Source organism: Convolutriloba macropyga, chromosome 8 (genome assembly GCF_964194025.1).
Source record: "Convolutriloba macropyga chromosome 8, txConMacr16.3, whole genome shotgun sequence".
Classification (NCBI taxonomy): Eukaryota; Metazoa; Xenacoelomorpha; order Acoela; family Convolutidae; genus Convolutriloba; species Convolutriloba macropyga.
This window is the reverse complement of record NC_134475.1, coordinates 65,722,439-65,738,541: the sequence shown is the minus strand read 5'-3', so window position 1 is coordinate 65,738,541 and position 16,103 is coordinate 65,722,439. Positions and strand designations below refer to the sequence as shown.

Genomic DNA, 16,103 nt, shown 5'->3' with positions numbered 1-16,103 from the left:
ATTTCCATTGAGAATCACAGTGATGGTTGGGAGCAGTAGATTAATCGAAAAATTTACGTAACTGATAGTGAAACCCAACACAGGAAAGGAGCAACCTTTGCCCAAAGTTTTCATAATCTAAGTTGTCCTTTCAGAGCCCAATCGCCATGCAAAATAATAGGTTTTAGGCTCACATAGTCTTTCGCTAAAATTTCAATAAGCTAATTGTGTAATTGTACGTTGTAATTCCTTTCAAAAGCAGAAAAAATGCATGAATACGTTGTCGCTGATTTGATCTGACAATCGAATAAAAAAGAATAAAATAATGACTAATGAACCTCCGAGATAAAAAGATGAAACGTAACAGTTTACAGTGAAAGCTTTTAATTAGGTCAGCAACAATTTTAGAAGAGTTATATGTGTTTATGTGCAGTATATCTTTGCTGGTTTCAGCTCAAATTTCTAACACTGAACAAAGAAAAACTTAAATGATTTTAATTTATGGTGGGATTTGAATGTAACGATTAATTTGTCTTTTTTGTTCATCAATCACAAGATAACTCACATTTAGACCTCGGCTGTTAAAAATTTTTAAAACTCTACTTACGGTGGATGGGGGAGTTATAATTGTATTGAGTTAATTTATTTACCAAGTAATCCAGACTTTTCATAGAGGTCGAGAAAAAGATTCATTATAGATATTGTGCATACTCTTTTTTAGAAAGCCACTTAGATGTTGATTGACGAGAAAGCAACGCTTAAAGATAAATTAACTCTGAAGATATTTTTGGAAACCATTATTTTCCCTTCATTGCAATTCATCCCAAGTTTGGTAGCACATAGCTCATCATTTAATTGAAGCTGAAAACACAAATTTTGACTTCTGTTTCATTGAAGCTAAACCGCAATGTGAACATATTTTCAAGCTCCTTTCAGCGTGACATTATTTGCGAAGTTTTAGGTTTCTGCTAAGGTGGTTTAAAGCCTTAGCCTCTAAATTTCAATAATATTCACACATAATTCCTATTTTTTTCTTTTAGTTACTCCTCTATTCAACTTTGATTTTGTTAAAGACCTATTCCCCTGACTAAACCTACGAAAAACGGGCATAAAATAATACTAAACAAAAGTTTTCTGACACCAATTGACTTCTAGCACTTATGCTTACTAAGAAATTAAATTGAAAAGAAGCTCTGAAAATGTACGAAAGTAAAGAAGTGTGTGTATATATATATATATATATATATATATATATATATATGTATATATATATATATATATATATATATATATATATATATTTACTCCACAGAAATAAGTTATAGAGTAATAATCAAGTCCGGTTCTTTTCCATAATTTACTTTTAATAGAAAAGACGCATGGTTAGAACAAGTTTATCCCCAATTTAGTAAGTAACCTCTAATTTTAGCTGAGAATTCTATTTTTCTTCATAGATTCTCAAGTCGATTCATTTTAGACCAAGTTATATTTTCCATTACTTATCAAGAAGATTATTTGTTTAAAAAACAGCAAATAAAATCCTATTTAACTTAGCCTGTATTCTTTCATCAAATTTCAAGTCGTAACTTCTGCGAAATAAACTAAGGATGGTTTTCTTGCGTTAATATCCTATATCCTAAGTTTTTTACTTTTCCGAAAATGGCTTATGTCAATATACTGCAACGAGCACTGTCTGATATGAGTCAAAATGAAAAACTATTTGAGAAAAATAAGGACAGAGAAAATGAATTGGGGTAGTGTAAATTCGAAAAAAGAAAAAATTGTAAAAATTTTTTTAATCCCAGTTTTGATTTTGCGGCTTTAATAATAATGGCAAAGTTCTTATGTGGTTTCATTGTCAAAGGTTACATAACCACTTGTAAAAAACGATTGTTTTTTATCCGGGCCACAAAAAAATTGATGCATTCAATAACTGAATTGATAAGCGTGTATCAAAGCGCAGCCCGATTTTTGCAAAGATCATGATCTCTTATAAAATTCACAGTATTGTGGTATGAAAAGTCATTCAAACCATAAAAAACCGACACTCAATGAAGATGGTCCTAAATCAAGAAATGTTCTTTCGCACCTTATGAAAAATAGACAGAAAAAACTCAAGCAGTTGGCCCTTAAATTTGAGTTAAGTTGGCTTTTGTATTTTGTTTTAACCATTAATTTGTTTAAATTAACGGCTTTTTTACTGCTTTGAAGTTTTAAGGAACCTCAAATGCATCACTTTTCTTTTTTTTCACTGTATTGCGCAGTTAGATATTTTATATGTTATACTGTTATTGCTAAAAACAAAACTGTAAAATCTATTCAAATTATTTTGTATAACTGTCGCAGTTATAAAACAACGCTTTAAAGGTCCCAAGGAAACCACTTCAACAATCAAGGCTCAAAGACTTTGATTTAACACAATGGTCTACTGCAAAACGTAATCCGTTCTAGTATATACATTTTTGTAAAGAGTAGAAACAATGAAAAACAAATTAACGAGCTGAATAACGGAAATTATTTAGAAAGATAGAACTAGAAACTCCAAAAAATTGAGCATACTTTCAGTCTTTTTGTAATTTTTAAATCTTGTACATTGATATATCCGTTTCATTTTTTTGAATTTTTCTTAATTTGTAAGAAAAAAAATTGTTTTTTTTTCTACAAAAAACTCTTGTTCCTGAAGTGATTTGATAATCATGTGCACTGTATGTTCTATGTAACGGGAAAATATTTTTGAAATTAAATTTCCGGAAATGGATAACAGAAAAAAATTATTATTATGGCAGATTGAGGAGATATTTTGCAGTCGTTTCAGTAAACAGTCTATTTGTTCCAAAATAGAGCTGATCAATCGCTTTAGGAGAGTTCTATTTAAATTCAGAACAATTTTTCCTTCTAGAAAGATTGTTCAAAACAGAGTTTTGGAAAATTTTTACCATCTTGCCTGATTTTTATCCTTGTGCAGTTTCCAGGACTGTGCACTTCCAAACTATATTTTACTATAGAAGATTTTTGGTCTAGGATGTAAACCCCCAGGGACAAAAACACACCTAATTTAAGATTGGACATAAACCGCGAAGAAAATAATATCCAGGGAAGCAAACCCCAACGAAGAAAAACGTGGGGTTGGCTTCCCTGGGAGTTTATTTCCTATCTAAAAATATTTTTTTCCGCTTGCTTTTTTTCAAAACCGTGAGATTTGATCAAAAGCTATTGTCTGTTTTGCCATACAATCAGTAAATTTGAAAGCTGCCACAAGTATCATCTTTTTTCACTTTATAAGAAGCCATTGACATCAGGCAAAACGTGTATTAAATAAAAGTGTTTTTTTCCGAGTCTGTGATATGAGAGTTCAGCCATAGTACAAATGAAACTCAACAAAAAAGTTTTGCTCTCTATAATATTCATTCACTAACTTATTTGAATGGCAAAACCTTACAGGACTTTGACAAACGGCTACTAAAGCAACAAGAAAACTATTATGCTGAAGAAAAAGCACTTAGCTTGATACGTACCTGACAGCACGCAGCTTCAATGAGAATTTTTATACTACAACCGAAAAGTTTGAAATGAACTATACATGTTTCAACAATTATTCAAAACTTGAGATTTTTTCTACACCGATTGCTTTTCATCAGCTAAAGTTACATTTTTTGAGTACACGTTTTGCTCCTCAAAGAATAGACCATTTAGAACAGCTCTTAAGGGGGGTTATGGAAATTGTTTAATTTCACTTCTTTTTTAGCTTGGTATCAAATTGAATAACAACTTTTGGTATTTGCTTATCTATTTTATGTGTTTAAAAACAAAATAAACAGTTTTAAAAACATGTTGACATTGATTACTAAAATTACAAAATAGAGAAATTGTATATTGCTGCAATCGACAATTAATTCACACTTACATCAGTTAGTGGACAAATATACAAAGACAAATTGAAGCTATCCCGTATATGACTGGACTGCTTGTTTTCAGAATTTTTAATTAGCCGAATAACTGAAGAACTTATCCATACCATTTATCACAGCATTTCAAAGTTTTCCTAAATTTCATTTCCGCCATTTTTTCCCGCACATACTTATTGGCGGCGGAAACTATATGCTCAACTGGTTTTTCTAAGTCATTGCCAATCGATTTATATAGTTGTTGTACATAGTAAACTCATTTTAGTTTAGTGCAGTAAAGTTCCTATACGGTGTACTTATTTAAACGTTATACTTATTTTGAAGGACGTTTATGAGAAGTCAAGTTAAGTTCATGTTTGTACCCTAAGTCATTCATGTTCACGTATCAGTCTGCTTCCCTCTTTCCCGTATCAGGAACTTGTTTGTTCATATGGGTTGTGACATTTTATAAGCGATATTTTTTGTTTTATTCTCTCCATTTTGCATCTTTCGTTCAGTTGTTCTATTCAAGTAGTTAATTTAAACTTGTATTTAATATCAAGTAAAGTAGAAAGCTAAAGATAGGTAATTTGCTAAGGGAATCCTAATTCAAAATTGTGTAAAGTGCATTAGTTTTAGCGCTCCATTAGGCATAGAGCCCTTTTGGGAAAGACCAAGCTCGCACCTCACTCTCAAATGGCAGATACAGGCGAAGCTGGCCCTCCTAGCCAGAGAAAACATCACTTTAGACATACCTCAACTAGAAAACGTACAACTCCCACTCCCACCGATCTACGAAAACAGAATGCAAGGAGCGTCTGCTCAATCAGAAAGCGAAAGGCTAGAATACAACAGTTAAAAATGAATTGGGAAAATCACTGTCCAGAAAAAGAAAATGGGATCAATTGTGGTTAAAAACAATGGAACCAAGCACAACAAAAAGCCGTCTCTATGTTACACCTTAGCCTTGGAACAGAAGGAAGAAGGATTGTATCCAGCCGCTACACGCACCTCACGATGGATACGTTGAATACTACTGAACTTTGGCAAATCATGGAAGAGGTATTCATTCGACCAATAAATGTCACTTTTCATAGGAATAAGCTTCTTACAACAAAACAAATAAAGGGAAAATCCATTGAACACTTCTATGGGAACTTGAAGGAATTGTCCGAAATGTGTAAATTTGGAAACCAAGAGAACTCGTTAATCAGAGACTTTTTTATTGCCAACATGCAAGATCTTGAAATCGAGAAAGAGCTATTGAAAGAAACAGTCGAACTTGCTGAAGTGTTACGTTTGGTGATTAACAAGGAACCCAATTAGCGATAACAATTACAACAGTCAGTCTACTCTACAAGTGAATGCTATGATACAACAACGTCAATTTCGTAACTCGAATCAACGTCAAAACTTTCAAACATAAACTCGATCGGCCAATCAATTTTGTCGGAACTATGGAATCACTTGGTCAAGTAATCATAAGGAGAAATGTATTGCTAAAGGCACAACCTGTAACAATTGTGGCATCCAAAACCACTTTGCCCTTGATTGTCGTAAACCGAAATTCATTTTTACAAAAATTGTCCACCCCATTAATAATACAACTAACATCTCTGTTAATGCTGTTCTAAATTCGAATTATATCCCAGAATGTAGGTCTATATTGAAAGTTCTGATGACAATATGGTGGCTAGCAATGCGAGTAACAGCCTTCATATTGAACCAAAAAACGCGAAATTGGGAAAACAAAGGTGGGTATTCTTATCCGCTCATGAAGTGTCTGCAGTATTCTAAACGAATCACTCGCTACGGACATCATTAACATCTCCTCCCTCGCACGATGGCTGACAACCGCACCATCTAAAGACCTCAAAAGTTTTTCGAATGAGCCTATACCTGTGATCGGCATGATGCAGACGCCAGTAGAAAGTAATGGTTTGGGAATCGAAGACGCTGATCTTGTTGTAGTTACAGAAATTCTCAAACTACTCATTGGTCGAGATCTGTTTGATACGCTAGGAAAATTTAAACTCAATTGAAGGTAATATGATCAACAGTATCACATCACACTGTCCATCACCAGAATAGAAAATCAATTTCCACACCTCATTTCACGCACTGGAAGATCTAAAGTACATATTGTAAAAACAAAAATCCACAAAATTTTTCAACTGAAACACCAAAAAGGTAGAGAAGAACCTATTACTCTTCAAAAAGGAGTTAACAACGAATATAAAAAATACTGAAAGAAAGAAATATAGGAAAACTAATAACTGTCAAGACCAAAATTTCACTTCTTTCATTGTTATCACAGTCAAACGAGATCAAACTATATAACTAGCGATTGATTCAAAAGTTTTTAATAAATCTATCCATAAAAACAAGTATCAGATGCCAAAAATGGAACCACTGATCGACTCTATATCCCAAAGAATTACAGACTATAAAACAGAACAATTTTTTTTCTCTACCATAGACCTTAATTACGCCTACAGTCAGGTTAAATCTTCACCCCGATACTGCAAAAAACAGCAATTTCAATAATGTAAGCGGCGAAATGACTGCCACGTATCGGTTTAAAACTGGTTTTCATGTACTCAACGATGGTTTCATGCCTGCCGAGTTCCAAAAAGTCATGGATTATACGCTCATAGGCCTCAAAAACACTTTTTTTCGACGACATATTAATTGTAATTAAAGTTTCTGAAGAAGATCAATTTAAACTAGTCACAAATTGTCTTAAAAAATTTGATGCAGACAATCTTCGCAAAAAAATAGAAAATGCCATTCTGACAAATAGGAAGTTTTGTGGTTAGATTATAATATTTCTCGATCTGGAACATCCCCCTTGAATCTAAAACCTCTGCCATTCTTACACTTCAACCACCTGATACACTTAAAAAACTGCGTTCTTTTCTCGGCTCAGTACAAGGTATTAGCAAACTTATTCTCAACTAATCTCAACTTTGTCACCGTTTAAGACCACTACTTCGTAATTCAACTAAATATATTTGGACTGAAGAGCATGCTGTTCATTTTAATGCTATGAAAACACGCATCGCAAATTACACTGAGAGCACCAACTACAACTCGCAACTCGAAACACGCATCAAATGTGACGCTTCTCGTTCCGGTCTCGGATTAGCACTCGAACATTTGACAGTTGATAGTTGGAAGCCATTATTATTTGGTTCTAAATTTTTTAAATAGTAATGAACAACGATACAGTATTGATGAGCTGGAATTACTTGGAGTTGTGTGGTCTATAAAATATTTTAAAAATTACCTTTATGGAAAAGAATTTTCGATTAGATCTGACCACCGAGCTCTTCTTTCAGTTTAAAAGAACATCGCTCCGACAAATTTTACGATAGTCATTTATCAAGATGGGTAGGCCATCTTTTACCCTATCAATTTAAACCCGAACAATTACCTGAAGCAAAAATGGGCTTTGTAGAATATATATCTGGTAACCCTTTTTGAACAGCGAAAACTACTTCAAAATTTGATGAAGAATTCCCACATTGTCAGAATACAATCAGATGCTAAATCATTACAAAAAGAACAACAAAATTCCGTTTCATCTTTGAAAATTTTTATTTAGATAATATGCCTGATACGCAAACTTACACAAAACAATCTAATCATGATGATCAAATATTAAAAATAGATCCTGCATCGACTGTACATTTAACAAAAAAATTAAATCCACCCGCAAAACAAATCACTACTCATGAACTACGCACAAGGTTTTATTCCTACGCGCAGGCTGATCTTGCTCCGCAAGTATGCCTGCCTTGAAATAATTTACCAATCGCCCAGCGAAATACTACTTCAATATTAAACCCATATAATCACACCAATTTTAAATGAAGTCTTGCATCGCGAATACACTTAGCTCAAAATCAATTAGCAATTGCTCAGCAAGACACTGGTCAACTTATACAGGAACATATTACCCATACCATAAACATCACAACTGCATCTCCCATTCGTTTACGATCAAATAACTTGTCACTCGCAGCGAATAATACAAATACTATTCATTCTACACGACAAAATAAGCCACAAATACTGAATTTTGCGTCGGTAAAAACAAATCAGGCGTCTCTCGCTTATCAAAATCCACTACCACTTCAAGAATTAGAACAATGTGATCTGTCAATCAAGCTTAAGTCACACATTTGTTTCCTAATTAACGCTAAAAACTAAAAATTCTTTAAATAATAACAGTGCTCATTTGGTAAGAAAAAAAATGCTTTTTGCCTACTCGAAGTCTCCAAATCAGCCGTACAAGTGTTCCATAAACTCAATTTCAAGCTGGTCAACAATGAGTCAAATCTCAGATCAAGGAAAGAGAATTCTGCACCCTAAACCTCAGCCCAAAATTCGCTCCGCGTATCCTTGACACCGGACACGGTACCAAATACGCCCCGCCAATCACTCTTCATTTTAAATACAGGACCCCTCTGAGAAACTACCCTCAATTTCTGTCATTTGAAAAAGTGGTCTGCAAGTTCTTAAACAAAACAATCGTAGGATCCTTTACGAGCGAACTTAAAGTACTAATTGAGGATCTTGAGTACTAAAGAACCACTAACTGAGGATCTTCACGCCAGTCACCCGGGTAGCGGGGGAACGTTTTGTATGTTCCAACAATGTTGTAGGCCCTAAATGAACCGCGATTTACTTGTCTGCTCCATTGAGTGTAAATCATGCACTGCAATTGGTGAAAACCTTAAATCAGTTTTAACCGCTAAGCAATATCACTTTCATTAAGCCTGTAGAGTCCTTAACCAAGGAACACAAATAGATTTTTTAGGACCTATTTACAATGAAAAATAACTTGAAATTTTTTTTTCGAAATATATTTACAGATTTTCAATATATATATATATATATATATATATATATATATATATATAAATATATATATATATATATATATTTTTATATGTATATATATATATATATATATACACATATATTCATCTGCAGAGAAATTTGAAAACGCAAACACCTCAAATGTGACAAATTTTTTAGACAATTATATAAATATTCACGGAGTACTTCGTTCTTTAAGAGATAAAAAGTTCGCTGCCTCATAGGTAACCTATTAAAAATTTTTGTATTAAACTTATTTCTTGTCCAAGCAAATGACCACCGAGCGATTGGTTTAGCAGAAAGACTTATTAGTACTATAACACAACGCCTTGCTTTTATAAAAGAAGCACTTAAAGGAATAAACTTGTTCACCATAAAAACAGCACCTGAAACAATACTGTATAAGCTTCGCATATGTAAACACAAAGCTACTGGAATTTGACCTTTCGAATCTCACTTTTGTCGACATTCTAACACTCCGTTAAGCAATATTGGTAAAATACCTACATATTCTGATTTAAGCCATGATTTAAAAATCTTAATTCACTAATGAGGAAACGATAACTTTTCTTCCCGAAGAAATCTTCTTCCCGCAAATTTCTTCCCGAAGAACCCTGGGAAGCATACCGCAGCAACAAAAAGCTGGAGCTCAATATATGTAAGGCTACACATGAAGCACAGACGAGCAGAGGAGAAAACGAACTGCTGCGGACAATGAACCCCGTTTTCTCAGATCCTCAAAACTACATCGAGCAATTCCACAAAAAAATCGTGAGTACAAATCTGCATCGCCCGGAAACGACATCCTAACAAAAAATCTAAAATAATCTAAATTGACTGTACGAGGTGTTGGCCCCTGGATCTGTTGTACAAAAAACAGATCAAATCACCTGTTCGCAAAAGACAGTTCGCATTAGCGATATGGAAAATTTGGCCCTAGAGACGAACGAAAGACTCAATTACACAAGTACATAAATTGACGAGGACCTCGCTTTCTCGAAAATTCCACCGAAGCAAAAATTTTGAGCCATCCAAAAAATTTACTCGTATCCAAAAGGGAGACCGCAATATGAAACACCGCAAACGGGATACCGCAAGCGGAGTTTCAACGACACGATACAACTTTGCTCGCGCAATGCATGTACGTGTGCCGAATGCATTTTTCATTTCGTCTGTAGATGTTTCTAACAAAATTTTTACGATGAAATTCAAAAAAAATAATAAAAACACTACAAATGTTTAAAATACTCTTCAATTTTTGTATTTTTAGGTAAAAAGAATTTTCTCACAAGATTAATCATTCAACGGCAAAATCAGTCAACGGGTATTTAAAAAAAACTAATAAAAATCCCAGCTAAAGTTCATTATTGAATCTTGCCTCACCCGATTCGCAGAGTTTTTCAGCGCTTAACCAGCACATTTCAAAACTAAAAATTTAGTTCAGTTCTGAAACATTGTATCTTCTGAATATTTTAAGTTTCTCTATGTGCAGTATTTTTTCATTACGAATATAATGAGGTAGCAGAGTTCGCGCATGCTAAACTTATCCTGTTTAGCCTGAAAATTACTCATACCCCAAAATTAAGTCTGAGCAGAATAAAGTCATACTTTTGTAGCTTATAAGTGGTAATTACTATAGTAGTATACGCACTATTTGTACTTATGTTGTTTGGTAGGCAATTACCATAAGCCCATTTAGCTTAGTGGTTACGACTTGTTACGCAAAATAAATGTTACAAGTACCCGCACGGAAATTTGAATCGCAGATAAAGCAAACCTTGTTGGCGTGAGTTAAGCTGGATATTTTATTTTTCATTTAGTAAATTTTACTCAAAAATCTGACAAGCGATTGTAAATTGTGACATAAACTGAGCACTGGCCATCCTAAAAAACAGAATGTCGAAAGACTGATTCAGCGATGGTTTCCTCTACCACCAAACTCCGGCTCTTTTGTTGACAAAGCCAAGCAGTGATGTTTATTGCCGGCCTGTTAGTGTTTGTAAATTGAAAAAGAGTTTTTATATTCAATCGGTCGGGCATATTGTCACTCAGATCGAAAGACCACACAACTATAGAAACAACGAGTGCCGACAAATTAGTTTCAAATTTGAAAAAAAACAATTAGGTAAAAGCTCAAAACCCTTTTCAGGACCATTTGTGTTTTGTTAAAAAGCCAGAGCAATCTGTCATTAATGAGAGAGACGCAGTCACAAGGCAACAAAAATAATGAAAAGGGTCAAAATTTAAAAACGACAGCAAAATTTCTTAGTTACTGTTACTGTGTAAATGGAACGATCAGATGTATGCGAGAGATTATTAGCCAATCAGAACTGAGTATTTGAGTACGGACTTAAATAAGGAATAAAATATGCATAGAAACCGTTCCAATTTACGTACAAAGCTCGGCAAAAGTTCATTAACATAACTTTAATTAATCCTAATCATGAGACCTATCAAATAAGACAATAATTGGCTCAATAATTTTCTGGTTTTTGGATTCATCGGTACAAAATGGTGACTGGCATTAAACTTATTCGTTATCAGACAAAATTCCGGCCAAATGAGCATCAAAAGTTGCCGTCTAAAACACCACTTGTTGATATGTTCGTACCAATGTAAAAACGTTGCTTCGTCGTCTGAATAAGTTTTTGTGCATTTGAAAAAGATTGAATTGAAGGCTTTGAAACGGTAGACTGTCTCTTCAGCTACATTTCGGTACCGCGCCCTAATTGGAATTATAACCACTTCAGCCTAAATGTTATAAACGTATTAAACGTCTGTTGTACATAAAAATATCAGGCTCAACCTCCAATCGGATTCGTGCATTGTTAAATGAAGCTCCATTTTTGATTCAAAATCGTTACGCGCTCGTTGTGGCTTTGATCTATGAATTCAAATGACGGCTGCGATATTATCTTTGACCGCGCGGATTAGATCACAGCGTGGTAACGAAGAACTGGAAAATTAGAGTGCGACAAATATGGCGTACCAAAGATGATGGCAGTCGAACGAATGGCTGCAATTACAAAAGTTCGGCTGCGTACCACCAATTGGGCTTTGAGAATAGGCCGCAACCAGTCTACACTTCACTACAGTATCAAAAAGCAGCCACATCTAAAGTACCGTAGGGATCTACTGGCAGTGTTTCTGAGTGTTGTAGGATCATCGCTAATGGTTTGTGCTTCTCCCTGGACATGTTTCCTCCGATCCCAACCTGTCCTAAGATTAAACAACTTCATAGCCTCGGAAATATATTAGAGGGAGATGCATTTTACACGGTCAAACAGTCAAAGATGAAATTAGATTACTCATCGATTCAACAAGAGGTCAAATCGGCTTCAAAAAATGTGTGGCAGAACTAAATTACGGCATTATTTTCCCTTTTGCACTAAATTAATTTTCGAATTTAGGCGGCAAACTACAAACCCTGACACCCTGACGGAAATTTTTTGAGATATAGCGCTTTTACAAAAACTTGACGGTATCAACTTATTAACAGAGCTACCAGCCACCATTAATCCCCCACAAATATCTTTTGGGAAAAAACATCTGAAAATTTTTGGTTTCGTATAGCGAAAAAAAACCCCTGAAAAAAAATTGAGAGATTATTTAGATTTTATTGGTAAGTTGTTCGATTTTAAAATTTTTTGGTCAAATTCGATGCAACTCAAAAAACATAGTAAATCAATATCGAAAATGGATTAACCGTACTTTCAGCCCTAAAACCTTCCTTCCATTTTACTGGATTACCGTTCTGTATTCAAGAAATTGTATAAAAATTGACCAAAAACAGAAAAAATGGAAAAAAGTGAAAAATTTTGACAAAATTGTCAACGGTCAAATTTTCCAACAAGAAGGTTCGTCAATTGAGTTAAATTCAATACACAAAGTTGTGAAAAACATCACTACCTTCGGCCTACAGAAGATATTATCAAATTCCAATAGTTTTTCTCGACGATTGTTTGAGTACAGTTTCGTTCGCGTCCTTTTCCTCCTTTAACCTTCAATTCTCCGTGTCCCGTGTTTTTCTCAGTAACGTCGATCTCCCAAAACCTCTTTTTTCGTTTTTCTCCCCCTACTTTTCTGGATTTCGATGTAGTTTGTGATGACGTATGTTTTGTTTTTGTTGCAGTACGTTGCTTATGCTAGTAAGCTGGTTAGCTGTTTTGGTCTTGTAGTTTTCTAGGGTGTGACTTAGTTGATTCACGAGTTACGGCTGGAGTGTTTCTTGACTTTTTCAAGTTTACAAACTTTGCTAGCTCTCCCTTATTGATTTTTGCTGCTGTATGTGTGCGTGTTACTGTATGATTGTCAGGTGATTTGGTCTTTTGCCTTCTAGGGTGTGACTTAAGTTTATTCTGGAATTACGGCTAGATTGTTTTTTGACTTTCGCAGCTGACATAGTCCACAAGTACATTTTTGTAGGTTAATTCGTTTTTGCCGCAATTTTTTAATGTTATTAGCATGCTGATTGGATGTTTAGGTTTGGGTATTGCTAGGGTGTGACTAAAGTTTTTTCTCGAGTTACGGCTAGTTTGTTTGCCCGAGTTTGTTGTTGTGGTCTGCTAGCATAGTACTTCCCTACATACCCTAACTCACCCTTTCGCTCTACGTTTCCGTTCCGCCCGTCTTGTTCCTCGCCGCGTCGTGCGTAGTTCGCCCGAGGTTTCGATCCCCCCTTATTGTTTTCCTCTTTCGTCGCGAGCTGTTCGCCTGACGTTCCCGTTTGTCCCTACCGTTTCGTCGTGCGTTGCTCGTTCAGCGCCCCTTCCCGTCTTTTCCGTCTTTTGTTCTGTTCCGTGCCTCTCAACGTTCTTATTTTTGCCGGTTTCTTTTGTATTCGACGAACACATTTGTTCTTTGGTCGTTTGCTAGGCAAATTGTCATACTGGCATTTGGTTTAACCCATTTATGTAGTGTATGCGTGTGTGTGTGAGAGTGTGTGTGTGTGTGTACTTTTGTAATAGTACCAAATTAAACTTTGGTTCCTGTTTGGATAAGATTACGACAACATTGCAGGACAAACTCAACAAAGTTTATATTGCCAGGGAAAAAATAAAGGCTGAATTTAATAGCATCTATAGTGAAATTAATACTGAGGTGGATAAGCAAGACAAAAAAACTAAGATTGAACGTCTGATTGTGAAGTGCAAAGAGAAGTGCAACTTCTGATTGTAAAGTGACTTCACTAAAGTAGTTGATAAGAATGAAGAGCTCTTTGATCTGGCACAAAAATATGAAGACGCAGATGCTGCCTGTAAGAACCTTGGAAAATGGTTAGAGATTGTAACTAAGAAAACTGACTGAGTTGTTTGCTGCTGCTCGAGGGTACTTCAATTGCATGCAAGACAAAGAAATAGCAGAGCAGTATACCTATCACCATTCAAGATCAGTTTCACACGTGACTTCCTCTAAAAGATCAAGTCCGCTTCAACGCGACCTAGAAATATCTTGACTTTAAAGGGAAGATTTTGAGATAAAACATGAAGCAGAGTTGCGCATTGCTAGACAGCGCCTTGAAATTGAAACACAGCCTTTTTAGAAATTTTTGAAAAGCAAATATTTCAAGCGCAAATAAATTGCCAAAATTGGAATTACAGCACCTTGAGGAAGAACATCGGAAGCAAATAGCTGCTGCGGCGTTTAAGGAAATTGTGTTGATGAGAGAACCATCATCAGACGAGTCTAGTACAGGCAAAATGAGCGAGTTCTTTACTGATAGCAAGAAGCTTTTTCAAGATGGGGTCAACTCGTCATCGGCCGGGAACATAGCAGATGTTGCAAATGAACCGAGTTTGCATTTTTTAGGTTCCATCACCCAACCTCACCAAGCGATTGCCCCTCGTCCTTCTTCAGCTCAACCTCTAAATTCATACTCAATTCTCAATACAAATGGCCATGTTGAGGCTAACATTAACCTCCGTGTCCAGGATACGGATGATCCAAGTAGTAGAAACAATGTTACCAATAAAGCAACTATAGCAAACATCATGCAAGACTAGCAAGAGCCTCAATACACGCCTTCATCACCGCCAAAACAATTAGGTATGCAAGCACAACTAAACGCCCGCAACACACCCCGAAAATTGTCTCAAACTACAATGCAATTCGATGCTTTACAATTAGACCACCAATTCCCTCGCTGGTCGTGCATGAAAAGACAATTGAATTTAGTCAGACCTTCCCTTTCACCATAAGTAAATGCGCTTGCTAGTGATCCATTAATCCTCAATCAGCCTTGGATTTAAAGAGTGCTGCGCTTCTCAACACTGCCATACGGAAGCTATCACCCAACATGAAAGAGTCAAGATCACTTTTCACTGTCAAAAAGCGTTGGATGAGACCTAATCTTCAGGAATTTAACGAGCGCACAATTTAAGAAAGAATACCGCAAATAAAACGAAGAATGAAAATACTATCAACCCAGTGACCAAGACGAAATTTGCATCAAAGGCTTTCACCGCAAATACGCATCAGAAGAGTCACCAGAAGTTAAAACAAAGTTCTTCAACATCTATCCCATGCTGCGTTGTATGCAAAGGCCGTCATTGGCTGTGGAAGTGTCTTGTATTTAAAGAAATAACTCCCACGCAGCGAGTAAGTTTGTGGCTGAAACAAAGCTCTGTTTTTCTTGTTTGCGTAATAAACATATGATTAGGCAAAGCCCAAGTCCCCGTAAATTTAGGAAAGATGGCTGTAACAGCTGCCATAACATCTTGCTTCAAGGAGCTGAATGGGTCTTTCCAGCTAAACTCTCACCAAACAGCAACATCAATAATTCAAAGTCGAATGCAGGTACTAGTAGGCCAACTACCGGTCAACAGCAACCAAGCAAAATGACCATTTCGTCTTCTGTCAGTGATGTCAAACGACTCCCTCAGGTGACGGAACTGAAACTTCTCAATTCTTCTGGTTCTTGTACTACGGCGCTGGTTCTATGCGATACCCCTCACAGAAACTCTTGGTTGTCCGATAGTCTCGCAGCTAGACTTGGTTTGCAAGGTACTGCATTTAAATCTACTAACAAGGTCATTAACGCAGATGAACTCATCGACGAAAAGGTGGTTCAATTGACCGTAACACCTCATAAACACCAAGACTTCGAAGAATTTACTGTGCGCCCCTATGTGAGGGAAATACTGAATGCAGGTTCCAACTTCATTGACTTTTTGAAGTCCATGCAAGAATCTTACCAACATCTGACAGTCCTAGCTCCAGCAAGATATAGCTCTGGAGACATTGAATAGACACTTGGACAGGTTGTCTACCATGCCATCGACCCATTAAAATATATTTAGCCGACAAAAAGTGCTCACAGTTTGCTGTTCGCTTGCGAATAGGTTGTGTTTGAAG

The 16,103-nt window shown here is 35.8% G+C and overlaps 1 protein-coding gene across 1 annotated transcript in view; it reads right to left on the bottom strand.

The window, feature by feature from the left end:
* LOC142345141 (uncharacterized) overlaps positions 1-16,103 on the bottom strand; it is a 32,263-nt gene that overhangs the window by 11,396 nt on the left and 4,764 nt on the right. Inside the window, exon 3 of the mRNA XM_075397229.1 lies at positions 1-275. This exon is cut by the window's left edge and continues 79 nt beyond it. Within this exon, the coding sequence (XP_075253344.1) occupies positions 1-114 (114 nt within the window). The 5' untranslated portion in view covers positions 115-275. The remainder of the gene's footprint in view (positions 276-16,103) is intronic.